The sequence below is a fragment of the Hyperolius riggenbachi genome, chromosome 7, assembly GCF_040937935.1.
Source record: "Hyperolius riggenbachi isolate aHypRig1 chromosome 7, aHypRig1.pri, whole genome shotgun sequence".
In the NCBI taxonomy this organism is placed as follows: Eukaryota; Metazoa; Chordata; class Amphibia; order Anura; family Hyperoliidae; genus Hyperolius; species Hyperolius riggenbachi.
In genome coordinates, this window is record NC_090652.1 from 255178734 (window position 1) to 255193667 (window position 14934).

General features: G+C 45.6%; 1 protein-coding gene across 9 annotated transcripts in view; it reads right to left on the reverse strand.

Annotated features, from left to right (window-relative positions):
* MYO3B (myosin IIIB) overlaps nucleotides 1-14934 on the reverse strand; it is a 394939-nt gene that overhangs the window by 26974 nt on the left and 353031 nt on the right. For all 9 annotated transcript variants that reach the window (XM_068245545.1, XM_068245547.1, XM_068245546.1 and 6 more), the window contains 2 exons: nucleotides 3550-3664; nucleotides 877-940 (listed from right to left, as the gene is read on the reverse strand). In XM_068245545.1, the coding sequence (XP_068101646.1) occupies nucleotides 877-940; nucleotides 3550-3664 (179 nt within the window). The remainder of the gene's footprint in view (nucleotides 1-876; nucleotides 941-3549; nucleotides 3665-14934) is intronic.

Sequence of the window (14934 nt, forward strand, 5' to 3'; positions counted from 1 at the left end):
GCTGAGGGGATAGAAATGGTGATCTCTAATCTCTTTACAGATCCACTCTCTCTCTGCCTCCATGTGCATTACTGGCAAAGGCCACTGAGGAGAATCTCAGCCTGGCCTTCAAAGGGTTAAACTGCACAAAACTAGAATCATAAAAAAAAGTTTTTCCCGCTTCTTCTTTTTCCAGCTTTCTTTTTCTATACCCGGCTCCTTTAAAGTCATATTTTTATGAAGTGCAAGTCTCAGGGCACATTATACTCCATTCCCTCCCCATGCTTCATTTGTATCAGCAAAAAGCTATAGGAAGGTACTAATCTGCTTAACATTTCTAAGTACATCATCCAGCGGATTTTGTTATTTTTTTTCTCCTATCTTACATATGCTCTACAGAGTTACTGGCAAAAAAACTGTACATTTTCTTCATTTCATCCTTTCAACATCAAATGGTAAGCAGCAAAAATTGGATCAAACTTCAAAGCCGGCGCTGTGCTCCAAGTCACAGAGAGACTCCTCCGTTTCACATATTGAATTCGAGCAGGATATCAAAGTGCTACCAAAGAACCTGAGGTCTTTACTAAAATAGAGGCTGTAACATCTGTAGCTAAGCGGAGTGCACAGACACACCACCTCAGGGAGCGGCGAGCGGTTTATTCTCCGCAGCGTATTTCCAGCCTTTTGATACTCTCTATTCAGTGTACCTCCCTGGCTTTCCACACAACTCCAGCTTCTTAGCAAGCTGGGGCTTTTGTCTCAGAGACTTCAAAACGCAACGGACGGTCTCATGTTCACATGGTTCAGCCAAAGAGCCGCGAACACGGCTCAGAACACGAGACGCAGGAATGTGAAGTAACAATGCAGAGTTACTTCTGAGACTCGCTGTAAAACTACCTGTTCTGACCGCTGGTCCTGGCAGCTGGGCTCTGTGAAGCGGGCCGGAACGTGGTTCTCTTGCCTGAAACAGCCAACAGAGGAAAAGACAAATGTAATTGTTTAAGTGGGACTACAATTGAAATATAAATATGAAACACTATAAGACTGCTCTGATGTCATTTCAATGCATATTTACACTCACTGAAGCAAACTGATACCACTCCTGGCTGCAGGACAAATGATCACTTAAGTAATTTGTGAGCAAATAAAGGAGAGGAAGTTTTCTGCTTCCCCTTGGATGCAGCAGGAACTTTTCTACCTTGTTTACACAGTTTATTACACTTCCAAAACAATCTGATAGGCCTCGTTCACACTGCGTTCCGTTCGCGTGGCTGTCCACGTTGGGCAGGTTTTGTGGCTGTTTTTCCCCGATTCCCGGCAATTACCTGTGCACTGGTTTTTTTTGGGTTTTGCCGAGCGATTGCGGTTTTTCACTTCCTGATGTCAGTCAGAAAGTGAACTCTTTGAACTGGAAAAGAATAAATACATTGTATTTATTCTTAAAAATGCAAACGCAATCACTGCACAAAGCGATTTTGTGAGCGTTTTGCATTTCTCCTATACCCCCCATTGAGGCGGAATTGCCTCAAAAATGATCCACGCACTGCTTATTTGAAAATAAAGAATTTTTAAAAAAGAAAAGGCATAGCTTTCAACTGTCCCCCTTTTTTTGAGAGACTATCCCCCTCTTTGGATACTAAATCTCCCTGTCCTGCTTTCTACCTCCTTTGTCCATCTTTCAAGACGGATGTCTTAACTACATCCATTAAATTAATATATTTCATATTTTCAAATGTTAAATGTTAGAAAGGACCAGTGTAGTTAGATGACTTATGAATTTTCATTGGTGAGCCTGTGATACCTGTGTGGTGGGCAAGTGATTAGCGGTGTGGCAGGGGCAGTTGGGAAGTATGGAAAGTTTTAGGTGGAGCTTTTAAAGCAAACCTCAACTGTACTTTCTTCTTCCTGAGGCAATCTCTACCATATTCTACAATTCTAAGGCTAAGTTCACATTCGAACTGAAGACAAACCAGATGTTTACCTGCTTTCTACAACTATTGTCACTGCTGTGAACCTGTACATTCATACACAGCTAAAGGTGGTCCCAAGACACTGAGTTTTTCTGACCTGCCCCCTCTTCCAGATTGTGGATTTCCCTTCACTAACCTTGACAATAATTTTGAGGGTGGTAAAACACCTGCAGTTTACGGCCCTTAAAGTGAACCCGAGGTGAAAATAAACTGATGAAATAAAATTGGATCTGTCCTACTCTTAAAAATTACTTTTTGTAGCTACCCCATGGTTTTATTTTATATATTTAAACATTCACAAAGTAGATTGAATGTTTTATTGTCTCTGCTCAATTGAAGTCTATTAAGTGTCCCAGAGTCAAAATACATGAACTATTGACATTTTTTTCTATCTTTCCCCTGCCCTCAGAAGCTGTATTCTGCTAGGAAAACTTTTATGGCAGTAATTTGTTTATTAGTGATGTGTACTATATTCCTAACAAGGTACAGACAAGACGGAAGCCATCAATTCCATGCCTGAAAATTAACTTTTTCAGGCAGCAAAATAAGACAAAAGAAACAGCCTGATTATTAATATGTTTCGCACTGTACATACACATGTTTATCTCATGATGTCATATGTTGCCTCAGTTACACTTTAAAGGGAACCTAAACTGAGAGGGATATGGATGTTTTCTTTTTAAACAATACCAGTTACCTGACTCTCATGCTGATGTCTTTAGTTGCAGTAGTGGTTGAATCACACACCTGAAACAAGCATGCAACTAATCCAGTCTGACTTCAGTCAGAGCACCTGATCTGCATGCTTGTTCCGGGGCTGTGGCTAAAACTATTAGAGACACAGGATCAGCAGGAGAGTCAGGCAACTGGTATTATTTGAAATGGATAAATCCAAATCCTTCTCAGTTTAGGTTCCCTTTAAAGCCATCAGTGTGATCAATGGTTGTATTGGCACAGTGTCATTATACCTTCCTGACCAGAGCTGAAAAAATGTACTGTATAAGTTTAATGGGTTTGCAATCTTCCTTTTTCTTGTCTTTATTGCAAGAGCTTATATTCCTGAATGAGATCTAATGCTGGGAATACACTATGAGATTTTTCAGATTTACTGTCAATTTTCCAATAGTTTTTCTGATCGATTTCCATTCACTTCGAAATCGATCAGAACAAAGATCGAACATCAGATTGGACATGTCGGAAATTATCTATCGAACCATCTATCTCAAAAAAATTTCATGGTGTATTCCCAGCATAACAGCTGCTCAGACACTAAAGGGTTATCTGTGCCCCTGCTTTCCCCTTCCTGGAGTCGGTTCACACCTTGGGGTACAACAGAGTCAAACACTCAGGCAGTGTTCTCTACTGGACAGTCAATGGAATTTGTCCTGAAAACAGCTATAGTTATGCACACAAAGAATATGTATGATATATTTGTACACGTAAATTACGCCATTGATCATTTACCACTGCAGTCTCCGGAAAGCAAACACATGTAGTCTGTGGAAATGCCGTATTCGTTGCCATATTTTAAAGATAAGAAGTATTAAAAAGGAAAAAGTAGAACCTGAATCTCTCTACTGTAATCGATAGCTAGACTTACCACTGCTCATAGTTATTACTGGTGCACACAGGGTACAATATTTCCTCGTTCAGTGGAATAGGATGGCTGTTTTTCAGTGAAATGTAGTTCTTTCTCACCATGTATCCCTTGAATGCTATACAGAGAACAAGAAACACAGAAATTATTTTCAGAGAATGGGAAATGTTTAACTCACTAAAATAGATAAGCATTAGATAAGGAATTTAGAGAAAGGCTGAAATAGTTCCCAAGATCAACCAGCAAAAGAGGAACTTTATCCCAGGATGTAACTTTATCCCAATCAGTAGCTGATACCCCCTTTCCCATGAGAAATCTATTCCTTTTCTCGAATACATCATCGGTGGGGTCTATATGGCTGATATTGTGGTGAAACCCCTCCCACGGTGTGATGTCAGGACCATGGTCCTGACAGTTTGCTGTCTGTGAACCTCGTTGCATTGTGGGAAATGACGTCTTTTTCCAACTGCTATGCAAGCAATATCTCCCTCTGTGCATAGAACTTTCAGTGATGAACATTCCGCACCAGTGATAAATTTCACAATGTAAATCAGGTACAATTTTGCAATGGGCAAGCACTGGCTAAATAATCTATAAATGAATATTGTAAACAATAAGCAAATGTATTCATTATGTAATCTTCACTACAGTTCCCCTTTAAGCCTTGTACATGCCAGATGGAACTCAGATAAGAATCTGGTGTAAAAACAGGTGTCCTGAGGGGATAGGAATGAGGAATGAGCAGCGAAAATGTGCAAGATCAGATTCGCAGCAATAAGGCAAGTTCTTTGTGAACCTGGGGCCAAAAATTGCTGCGAGGTAAATTTTTCGGCGGAGTTTCAGGGTGAGATAATAATAGTTAGATTAAATTATAATATTAATAGTTAAACAAAAATGTATCATGCAAAAATTGTTTACATGTAGTGCACAAAACCTTTCACATTGACAGATAGTCAATGAGATACTTAGTTTTCTGTCTTGCATGCAGATTAAATGCAAATTATATGCAGTTTGAAGATGGACCAATCAAATGCGTTTCCTGCCAATTGGTCCAGTTCAATGCTGCATACAACTTTTACTATCTCTTGTGAGTAAAAGAATGTTTTTCCTGTTTCCCTCTTCTTTGCTAATGCAAGGAATACACGATGCGTTTCTGCCGCTCGATCGCTTCTCTTATCTTCCGCTTGTTTTTCTTATCTTTTTCTATTCACTTCTATGAGAAATTGAGTGGTGAAACGATCGAACGGGAGATCGGGCATGTCGGAAATTGTCTATCGAGCCATCTATCTGCGGCAGAAACGAACTGTTTATTCCCAGCATTACAAACATACGATAGTCATACGTCCCAACTTTTTTAAAATAAGAAAGTGGGACACTAAAGCCACACCCCTAGTCACGCCCCCATCACACCCCCTAGTCATGCATACCATAAAGATTTCATAAGAGAAATATGTTTTATAATTCAAACCTCACTGGTCCTTTTTCTATCCTGGGTTATTTTCCATTATATTAGCATTTGAAAATAAGAGCTTAGAGCTATATCCATTTAAAGCATGGGGATAAAGTTTAGAGTAAATTAAGCACATTTTACAGGAGAAAAATAAATATATTTACATAGATCTGTACATGAGTCCTGAAAGAGGGACAAATGAGGAAGACAGAGGGACAGGGTTCCCAAAGAGGGACTGTTCCTCCAAAAGCCGAAACAGAAGAGGGACAGTTAGGAGCTATGGGATAGTGGTGCTTCTAACTGCCTTTTTATCTCCTTTATTTGCAGTGGAGGACACTCTGTGATCTCAGCAAAGCCCAAAAGCATTTTTCTCTTCCTGTAATCAATATTTCATGACATGTTTATGAGAAACATTGATGGTTCTCCGGAAACATGAATGTAACTCTGTGCAAGACAGCTTCTATACTAACAGCATGGTGAGTAAATCCTTAGTACTCTGAAATTGCAGCTCTGGAGTCCTGGGTTTGATCTCCACCGAGGACACCATCACATGGAGTTTGTAAGCTTTTCTCATGTTTGCTGGGTTTCGTCCAAAAGGCTGTTGCCTTTGATGTGGAATTTGAGCCTTTGGCCAGGGTTCTAATCCCGGCACAAGCCAGTACCTAAAACAGTAAGGTCTAGTACACACTTTCAATTATGATTGGCCAGTCACTGACCAATTTTACCACCTCCATGTAGTATGATGGCCAACAAATAGTGAATACTATGCACAGATTTTGTAGGTAAGCCCTCATACTACGTGGAGGTGGTAAAATTGGACAGTGATTGACCAATCATAATTGAAAGTGTGTACCAGGCTTAAGGAGCCTTTGGGCAGAGCTCCCTAATGATCTTGGTCGCCCATAGAGCTCCCTAAGTGTCTGCAGCTCTGAATCGCTTCAAGTCTGCCAAGAGAAAAGCACAACGTTGTTTACATGTCCTTAGTCTTTGGTTTGGCATGACTTTGCAGAAGTAGCATAAAATTGTGAGCACCTTTTAGAGACAGTCAGCGATGTGGATTATTTGTTCTTGTCGGATATGTTGCAGGGGTCAATGCGTGGCATTGGTGGGGGCGAAGAGGACATGGGAAGCCTCTAGACTGTGCAGAGGCTTCCCTTTATCTAGGTAAGATTTTTTTTTTTTTTTTTGCTGCCTTGGGTTCACTTTAGTCCAGCTGCACACCTATATCGCACTGCAGAAATCAGCCTTCATATGACCCTGCACCATGATGCAGCAACAGGGTGATATGCATAGCCCCGGCTAGTGACATACCCCCTGCTATTCAGGAACTACATCACTGGGATGCCGTCCGTCCGCACATGCCTGCTGTGTCGCACCGCTCTCCCAATCGTGCACATTTACTGCGTCCCCATTGATTTGCATTGCTGCATAATCCGTGCGGTAGGCCCATTGCATTTGGGAATGATACAGCGTTTTCTGACAGGAGATGGGAGTACACATGCTGAGAAATATACATTCCCTTTCACTACATGAACATGAAAAACATGAACATTCACCCTGCCCACATGACAGTTAATAATAGGTCCTGTGATAGTTGCTATTTCTTAGGGAACACCAACATGACCCAATCTTCAAGTGGATCAATGCCTATCCCTAAAACACTATGTCAAACAAGCCACCCCAGAGTAAAGCTACGTACATACGACAACGATCGTTCGTTGTGAACGACGAACGATCCTTTAATTGACAAAAGAATGACCTAAGTAAAGTTAGCTTTTAAAGGTGTGTAACGATCTAATCGTTTGTTAACCAACGATGCGGAACAACGTTACATACTGTTGCTGGAAGTGACATCATAGCAAGTTCCGCCCACACGTAATGAACGGTTCAAAACGTACGTTACACTGTAAAACTAACGTTACGTATATTACATTACAGTACAAGATTTCATACTGTAGGTATGTAGGTAGAGCATTTACATAATATAGCGTTAACAAAACATACAAAGATACACTCTGCCCTGTTAAAATGACAATTATGGTATAATCATGTAGCAATTAATGTCACAGGACACATTCATAGAACGAACGTTACATCACGAAAAGCAACTGTTACGCTTGCGCATAAAAATGAAAGGTTCTATGGCGATATAACGAAATGCGCATATCAAGCCTAGTACGAACAACCGTTTTCTAACGATGTATTACTTTTGCAAACGATCGTCGTTTAAAAAAATCCGCCAAGGCAGATCTTTTGTTTTTAACGATCTAGCTCGTCCATCGTTTGAGTTAATGATTGTTGGGGATGATCGGGGAACAATCGTTTCAAACGACTATAGTTGCATGTGTATAGGCACCTTAAGCAATAAAGCAATCCTGTAGTTTGTCATGATAAAAGAAAGTGGTGGTAAGGATGGATGCTATCCAGCAGAGCCTGCCGCTTTCACTAATAGGTTTCCTCCAGCACATGGAGTTTTTTCTAGAGAGCGACCGCCTCCAGGACTGCTGGCATACCTGAGTGGAGTCAGGTTAAATACACTCCATTTGCCTGAAGTGGTCGGTTGCTCCCTTTGTGCAACCCACCTTTGTGAGTATTCACTTGTTAAACACGTTTTCACATATATATTTACTTGAGATGTACTGCACCATTTGGGCTCCCGTTCTCTTTGTGTTTTTTCCCTCAGTATCTTATCCTCCAGCACATACTCAAGTTTGGATCAAATTTTCTCTTCATACCAGACTACAGGCCACCCCTCTCCCTCACCATACAGTATGTGACTGTAGCCTGGTCTCTGCATTGGTGCACAGTTCAGTTTCTAATGTGGCCTGCAGGTGGAAGGTTGCAAAATTACCGCCAAACACATGCCTTATGCCAATTTACCAACTCTTCCCAACTTACACCTAACAACATCTATAAGCCTAAGGCTAGAATCTCGTACACATACTAAACCAAAGCCGCTGGATACATCTGACACATGTTGCCCCATTAAATGACAATTGTGTGCAAAAATGTACCCTAACACCAACGACGAGCAGCCAGCATTCTACTGTGAGTGACTGTTGGGCAGATATCGTGCGGTTGGCCACATGTGTACAATCTCGTTTGAACAGCAGTGTTCTAATGAATGGGGACATGTTGTGCCTTTATGAAGCACAAGGTGAAAATAAACTGATGAGGTATGCCAGAGCTACAATCTATGAACTATTGACCCTTTTTATCGCTTTCCTACGCTCAGAAGCCATTTTCTGCCAGGAAAGTGTTTTATGGTTGTAATTCCTTATCACTGAGGGTTAAGCTATAGTCTGACCCGGTCAGAAATTTGCTGCATACCTGATTTTAAACTCTTTCAGGAAGAGAAAGAAAAAAAGGAACACAGTAATAGTGATTTGTGTGCTTGGCACTGTACATACACACGTCTATCTCATCATTAGAGTTGGGCCGAACCTCCGATTTTAGGTTTGCGAACCGGGTTCGCGAACTTTCGCGTAACGTTCGGTTCGTGTTAAAGTTCGCGAACCGCAATAGACTTCAATGGGGATGCGAACTTTGAAAAAAAAAAATTATGCTGGCCACAAAAGTGATGGAAAAGATGTTTCAAGGGGTCTAACACCTGGAGGGGGGCATGGCGGAGTGGGATACACGCCAAAAGTCCCCGGGAAAAATCTGGATTTGACGCAAAGCAGCGTTTTAAGGGCAGAAATCACATTGAATGCTTAATGACAGGCCTAAAGTGCTTTAAAACATCTTGCATGTGTATACATCAATCAGGGAGTGTAATTAAGGTACTGCTTCACACTGACACACCAAACTCACCGTGTAACGCACCGCAAACAGCTGTTTGTGTAGTGACGGCCGTGCTGGACTGGTGCGCACCATGGCGAGAGTGCAGGTTTTGGTGGCTTTACAGCCCATATGGTCGCCTGGCTGATGTAGCTGAATGACAGAACAGTGACTGTCCAGCTGATCAAATTTGGTCTGACCACAATGAAGCAACGACCTTATTATCTTTTGTGTGCCCCCCGAGACACTCATCTAGGCGCCGGTCATTGCTTCATTGTGATACGCAAGCCCCTTCACCACGGCAAGGTAATGATCACGAAGGGGAATGGGCGCATGTACATGCCTTTTCTTTTGTTGTTGCAGCTGCCCGCAGTGCAGCCAGAAAAATTAGGCAGTCATGTACACGCACCAGAAAAATTATTACAGCGGCCGCTGCTAGCAGCGGCCTAAAAAATTCAGCAATCCGCCTGGAGTCCCGGACCCTGTTGGTGGTGGCGGAGAAGGTAGTCAAGCGGCCTGCAGGCAGACATGCTGTGTGGAGGGACTGGGAGCGACTTAGTCTTCTTGGGGCAGGCCAAGCAGCCAGTCACACGGCGTGCAGGCAGAGATGCTGTGTGTGCGGGGACTGACTTAGTCTTGGGGCGAGCAGCAGCCCTCCGGGATCCATGCCTCATTCATTTTGATAAAGGTGAGGTACTTAACACTTTTGTGACTTAGGCGACTTCTCTTCTCAGTGACAATGCCTCCAGCTGCGCTGAAGGTCCTTTCTGACAGGACGCTTGCGGCAGGGCAGGAGAGAAGTTGGATGGCAAATTGGGACAGCTCTGGCCACAGGTCAAGCCTGCGCACCCAGTAGTTCAAGGGTTCCTTATCGCTGTTCACAGCAGTGTCTACATCCACACTTAAGGCCAGGTAGTCGGCTACCTGCCGTTCCAGGCGTTGGTGGAGGGTGGATCCGGAAGGGCTACGGCGAGGCGTTGGACTAAACAACGTCCGCATGTCCGACATCACCATGAGATCGCTGGAGCGTCCTGTCTTTGACTGCGTGGACACGGGAGGAGGATTAGTGGCAGTGGTACCTTGCTGGCGTTGTGCTGTCACATCACCCTTAAAGGCATTGTAAAGCATAGTTGACAGCTGGTTCTGCATGTGCTGCATCCTTTTCACCTTCAGGTGAGTTGGTAACAGGTCCGCCGCTTTGTGCCTGTACCGAGGGTCTAGTAGTGTGGCCACCCAGTACAGCTCATTCCCCTTGAGGTTTTTTATACGGGGGTCCCTCAACAGACAGGACAGCATAAAAGACGACATCTGCACAAAGTCGGATCCAGTACCCTCCATCTCCTCTTGCTCTTCCTCAGTGACGTTACGTAAGTCAACCTCCTCCCCCCAGCCGCGAACAATACCACGGGAAGGTTGAGCAGCACAAGCCCCCTGCGACGCCTGCTGCGGGTGTTCTCCTGCCACAGTCCCCTCCTCCTCCTCCTCCCCCAAAGAAACACCTTGCTCATCATCCTATGAGTCTGACTCATCTTCTGCACACGACTTCTCTTCTTCCTCCTCCTCCCCCCTCTGTGCTGCCGCAGGTGTTGAGGAAACAGCTGGGTCTGATGAAAATTGGTCCCATGCCTGTTCCTGCCGTAACGGTTCCTGGTCACGCTCATTCGCAGCTTCATCCGCCACTCTACGCACAGCACGCTCCAAGAAGTAAGCGTAGGGAATTAAGTCACTGATGGTGCCCTCACTGCGGCTCACCAGGTTGGTCACCTCCTCAAACGGCCGCATGAGCCTGCATGCATTTTTCATCAGTGTCCAGTTGTCGGGCCAGAACATCCCCATCTTCCCAGACTGTTTCATTCTACTGTAGTTGTAGAGGTACTGGGTGACGGCTTTCTTCTGTTCTAGCAGGCGGGAGAACATAAGCAGGGTCGAATTCCAGCGAGTCGGGCTATCGCAAATGAGGCGTCTCACCTGCATGTTGTTTTTCCGCTGAATTTGCGCAAAGCGTGCCATGGCTGTGTAAGACCGCCTCAAATGCCCACAGAACTTCCTGGCCTGCTTAAGGACATCCGCTAAGCCAGGGTACTTTGCCACAAATCTTTGAACAACTAGATTCATGACATGTGCCATGCAGGGTATGTGTGTCAGCTTCCCCATATGCAAAGCGGCAAGCAGATTGCTGCCGTTGTCGCACACCACGTTGCCTATCTCCAGGTGGTGCGGGGTCAGCCACTCATCCACCTGTTTCTTAAGAGCAGCCAGGAGAGCTGCTCCAGTGTGACTCTCCGCTTTGAGACAAGACATGTCTAAGATGGCGTGACACAGTCGTACCTGGCATGCAGCATAGGCCCTGCGGAGCTGGGGCTGTGTAGCTGGAGAGGAGAACTGCCACTCAGCCAAGGAGGAGGACAGCGAAGAGCATGTAGCAGGAGGAGAGGAGGTGGCAGGAGGCCTGCCTGCAAGCTGTGGAGGTGTCACAATTTGGTCCGCTGCGCCCTGCTTGCCATCGTTCACCACCAGGTTGACCCAATGGGCTGTGTACGTAATGTAGCGGCCCTGCTCGTGCTTGGCAGACCAGGCATCCGTGGTCAGTTGTACCCTTGACCCAACGCTCTTCGCAAGAGATGACACCACTTGCCTCTCAACTTCACGGTGCAGTTGGGGTATGGCCTTTCTCGAAAAATAAGTGCGGCCTGGCATCTTCCACTGCGGTGTTCCGATGGCCACAAATTTACGGAAGGCCTCAGAGTCCACCAGCCGGTATGGTAACAGCTGGCGAGCTAACAGTTCCGCCACGCCAGCTGTCAGACGCCGGGCAAGGGGGTGACTGGCCGAAATTGGCTTCTTCCGCTCAAACAATTCCTTCACGGACACCTGACTGCTGCTGTGGGCAGAGGAGCAGGAAGCGCTCAAGGGCAGAGGCGGAGTGGAGGAGGGTGCCTGTGAAGGTGGAAGGGAGAAAGCGGCAGAAGCAGATGATGCACCTGAAGGAGGAAGAGGAGAAGGAGGGTGACTTTTCTTTTGTGTGCTGCTGCTGCTTTTGCTCAGGTGGCCATCCCATTGCTGTTTGTGCCTTTTCTCCAGGTGCCTTCGTAAGGCACTTGTCCCTACGTGAGTGTTGGCCTTTCCACGGCTCAATTTTTGTTGGCAGAGCGAACAGATGGCTTTGGTCCGATCTGAGGCACACACATTAAAAAATTTCCACACCGCTGAGCCACCCTGGGATGTGGGCACTATGGGGACCTCAGCAGCTGATGCTGAAGGGCAAGTTGGCTGGCTGTACATAGGTGGCGATACATGGTGCCGGACACTGCCACCAGCTGTTTCTGACGAAGAGCTGCCCCAGCTTCTTTCAGCAACTTCTCTCCTCCTACTACTCTCTGACTCCCCCTCTGAACTGTCCCCCTCTTCATCTCCTCTATTGGGAACATACAGATGATCCCTATCATCGTCATCATCGTAATCATCCTGTCCAGCTTCGCTTGCCTCAGACAAATCCAAACATGCACCATCAGTAGGTCCTTCATCCTCCTTACACGTTACATCCATAGTGTTGCCGCATAACTCAGACATATGAGCTGGTGAAAATTCATCTGGCTGTAACAACAATGGCTGTGCATCAGTGATTTCAACACTAAATAATTCTTGCGAAGTGTCAAATGCAGCGGAAGTGGTGCTAGTAGTAGCGCTGGTGGCTGAGCAAGATGAGGTGTTCTGTGTGGCTAAATACTCAACCACGTCCTGACAATCTTGGGAGGTGATGGGACGTGCCTTCTTCCGAGCACTGTACTGTGGGCCAGGTCCACACGAAATTACATTTACACGACCTCGCGCAGACCTTCCGGGTGGCCTTCCTCTGGCTCTGGCACTACCTCTTCCTCTACCTGTTTTGTCCATATCGGGTATGCACGGAGTGGTATATCACACTGTGTGCACTCACGTAGGTAGGTGGGTTCACTTAACTGCACAGGTATGCGCACTGATGCGGTGGGTTCACTGAACAGAACAGGTATACAGTGGCGGGTTCACAGAACAGGTATGCAGTGGCAGGTTCACTGAACAGAACAGGTATGCAGTGGCGGGTTCACTGAACAGTACAGGTATACAGTGGCGGGTTCACTGAACACAACAGGTATGCAGTGGCGGGTTCACTGAACAGAACAGGTATACAGTAGCGGGTCCACTGAACAGAACAGGTATACAGTGGCGGGTTCACTGAACACAACAGGTATGCAGTGGCGGGTTCACTGAACAGGTATACAGTGGCGGGTTCACTGAACAGAACAGGTATACAGTGGCAGGTTTACTGAACAGAACAGGTATGCAGTGGCGGGTTCACTGAACAGTACAGGAATACAGTGGCGGGTTCACTGAACACAACAGGTATGCAGTGGCGGGTTCACTGAACAGAACAGGTATACAGTAGCGGGTCCACTGAACAGAACAGGTATACAGTGGCGGGTTCACTGGACACAACAGGTATGCAGTGGCAGGTTCACTGAACAGGTATACAGTGGCGGGTTCACTGAACAGAACAGGTATACAGTGGCAGGTTCACTGAACAGAACAGGTATGCAGTGGCGGGTTCACTGAACAGTACAGGTATACAGTGGCGGGTTCACTGAACACAACAGGTATGCAGTGGCGGGTCCACTGAACAGTACAGGTATACAGTGGCGGGTTCACAGAACAGGTATGCAGTGGCAGGTTCACTGAACAGAACAGGTATGCAGTGGCGGGTTCACTGAACAGTACAGGTATACAGTGGCGGGTTCACTGAACACAACAGGTATGCAGTGGCGGGTTCACTGAACAGGTATACAGTGGCGGGTTCACTGAACAGAACAGGTATACAGTGGTAGGTTCACTGAACAGAACAGGTATGCAGTGGCGGGTTCACTTAACAGAACAGGTATACAGTAGCGGGTCCACTGAACAAAACAGGTATGCAGTGGCGGGTTCACTGAACAGTACAGGTATACAGTGGCGGGTTCACTGAACAGAACAGGTATACAGTGGCGGGTTCACTGAACAGAACAGGTATACAGTAGCGGGTCCACTGAACAGAACAGGTATGCAGTGGCGGGTCCACTGAACAGAACATGTATGCAGTGGCGGGTTCACTGAACAGTACAGGTATACAGTGGCGGGTTCACAGAACAGGTATGCAGTGGCAGGTTCACTGAACAGAACAGGTATGCAGTGGCGGGTTCACTGAACAGGTATACAGTGGCGGGTTCACTGAACAGAACAGGTATACAGTGGCGGGTTCACTGAACAGAACAGGTATACAGTGGCGGGTCCACTGAACAGAACAGGTATGCAGTGGCGGGTTCACAGAACAGGTATGCAGTGGCAGGTTCACTGAACACAACAGGTATGCAGTGGCGGGTTCACTGAACAGGTATACAGTGGCGGGTCCACTGAACAGAACAGGTATGCAGTGGCAGGTTCACTGAACACAACAGGTATGCAGTGGTGGGTTCACTGAACAGGTATGCAGTGGTGGGTTCACAGAACAGGTATGCAGTGGTGGGTTCACAGAACAGGTATGCAGTGGCAGGTTCACTGAACAGGTATGCAGTGGAGGGTTCACTGAACAGGTATGCAGTGGTGGGTTCACTGAACAGGTATGCAGTGGTGGGTTCACAGAACCTTGGCTGTATGCATTGTCACTTTATATATGTGATTTGCACATTGTTTTTATTTAAATTTTTATACATAATTTACTGCTATATGCAGAATTGGCTGCTATATGTTGTTTATTCCTTGGTTGTACGCACTGCCACTTTATATATGCAACTTGCCACTTTATATATGTGATCTGCACATTATTTATTGTTTATGCATATTTTGCTGTTATATATCGCATTGCACATCATTTTGTTGTAGATCTGTGGTGCACCTTTTTGGTGCTTGGTATTTGCGTTCCTCTGGCAATTCCCTTGTTTCCTTTTTTCCCTCCCCCAGTACCCTCCAAAAATCGTTTGCCTGCAGAAGCGGGACTGTTACCCGTGAAACGCGTTGCACTTTTGGAGTTATTATTAAATGTTACTTTAAACTGCAAGTAACTTGCCCGTTGTCCGGCCATTTCTTCCAGAAGGGAGATGAGTCCACCCACTTCACCCTTTTTAACGATTTTAATTAATTTTACTCTACCT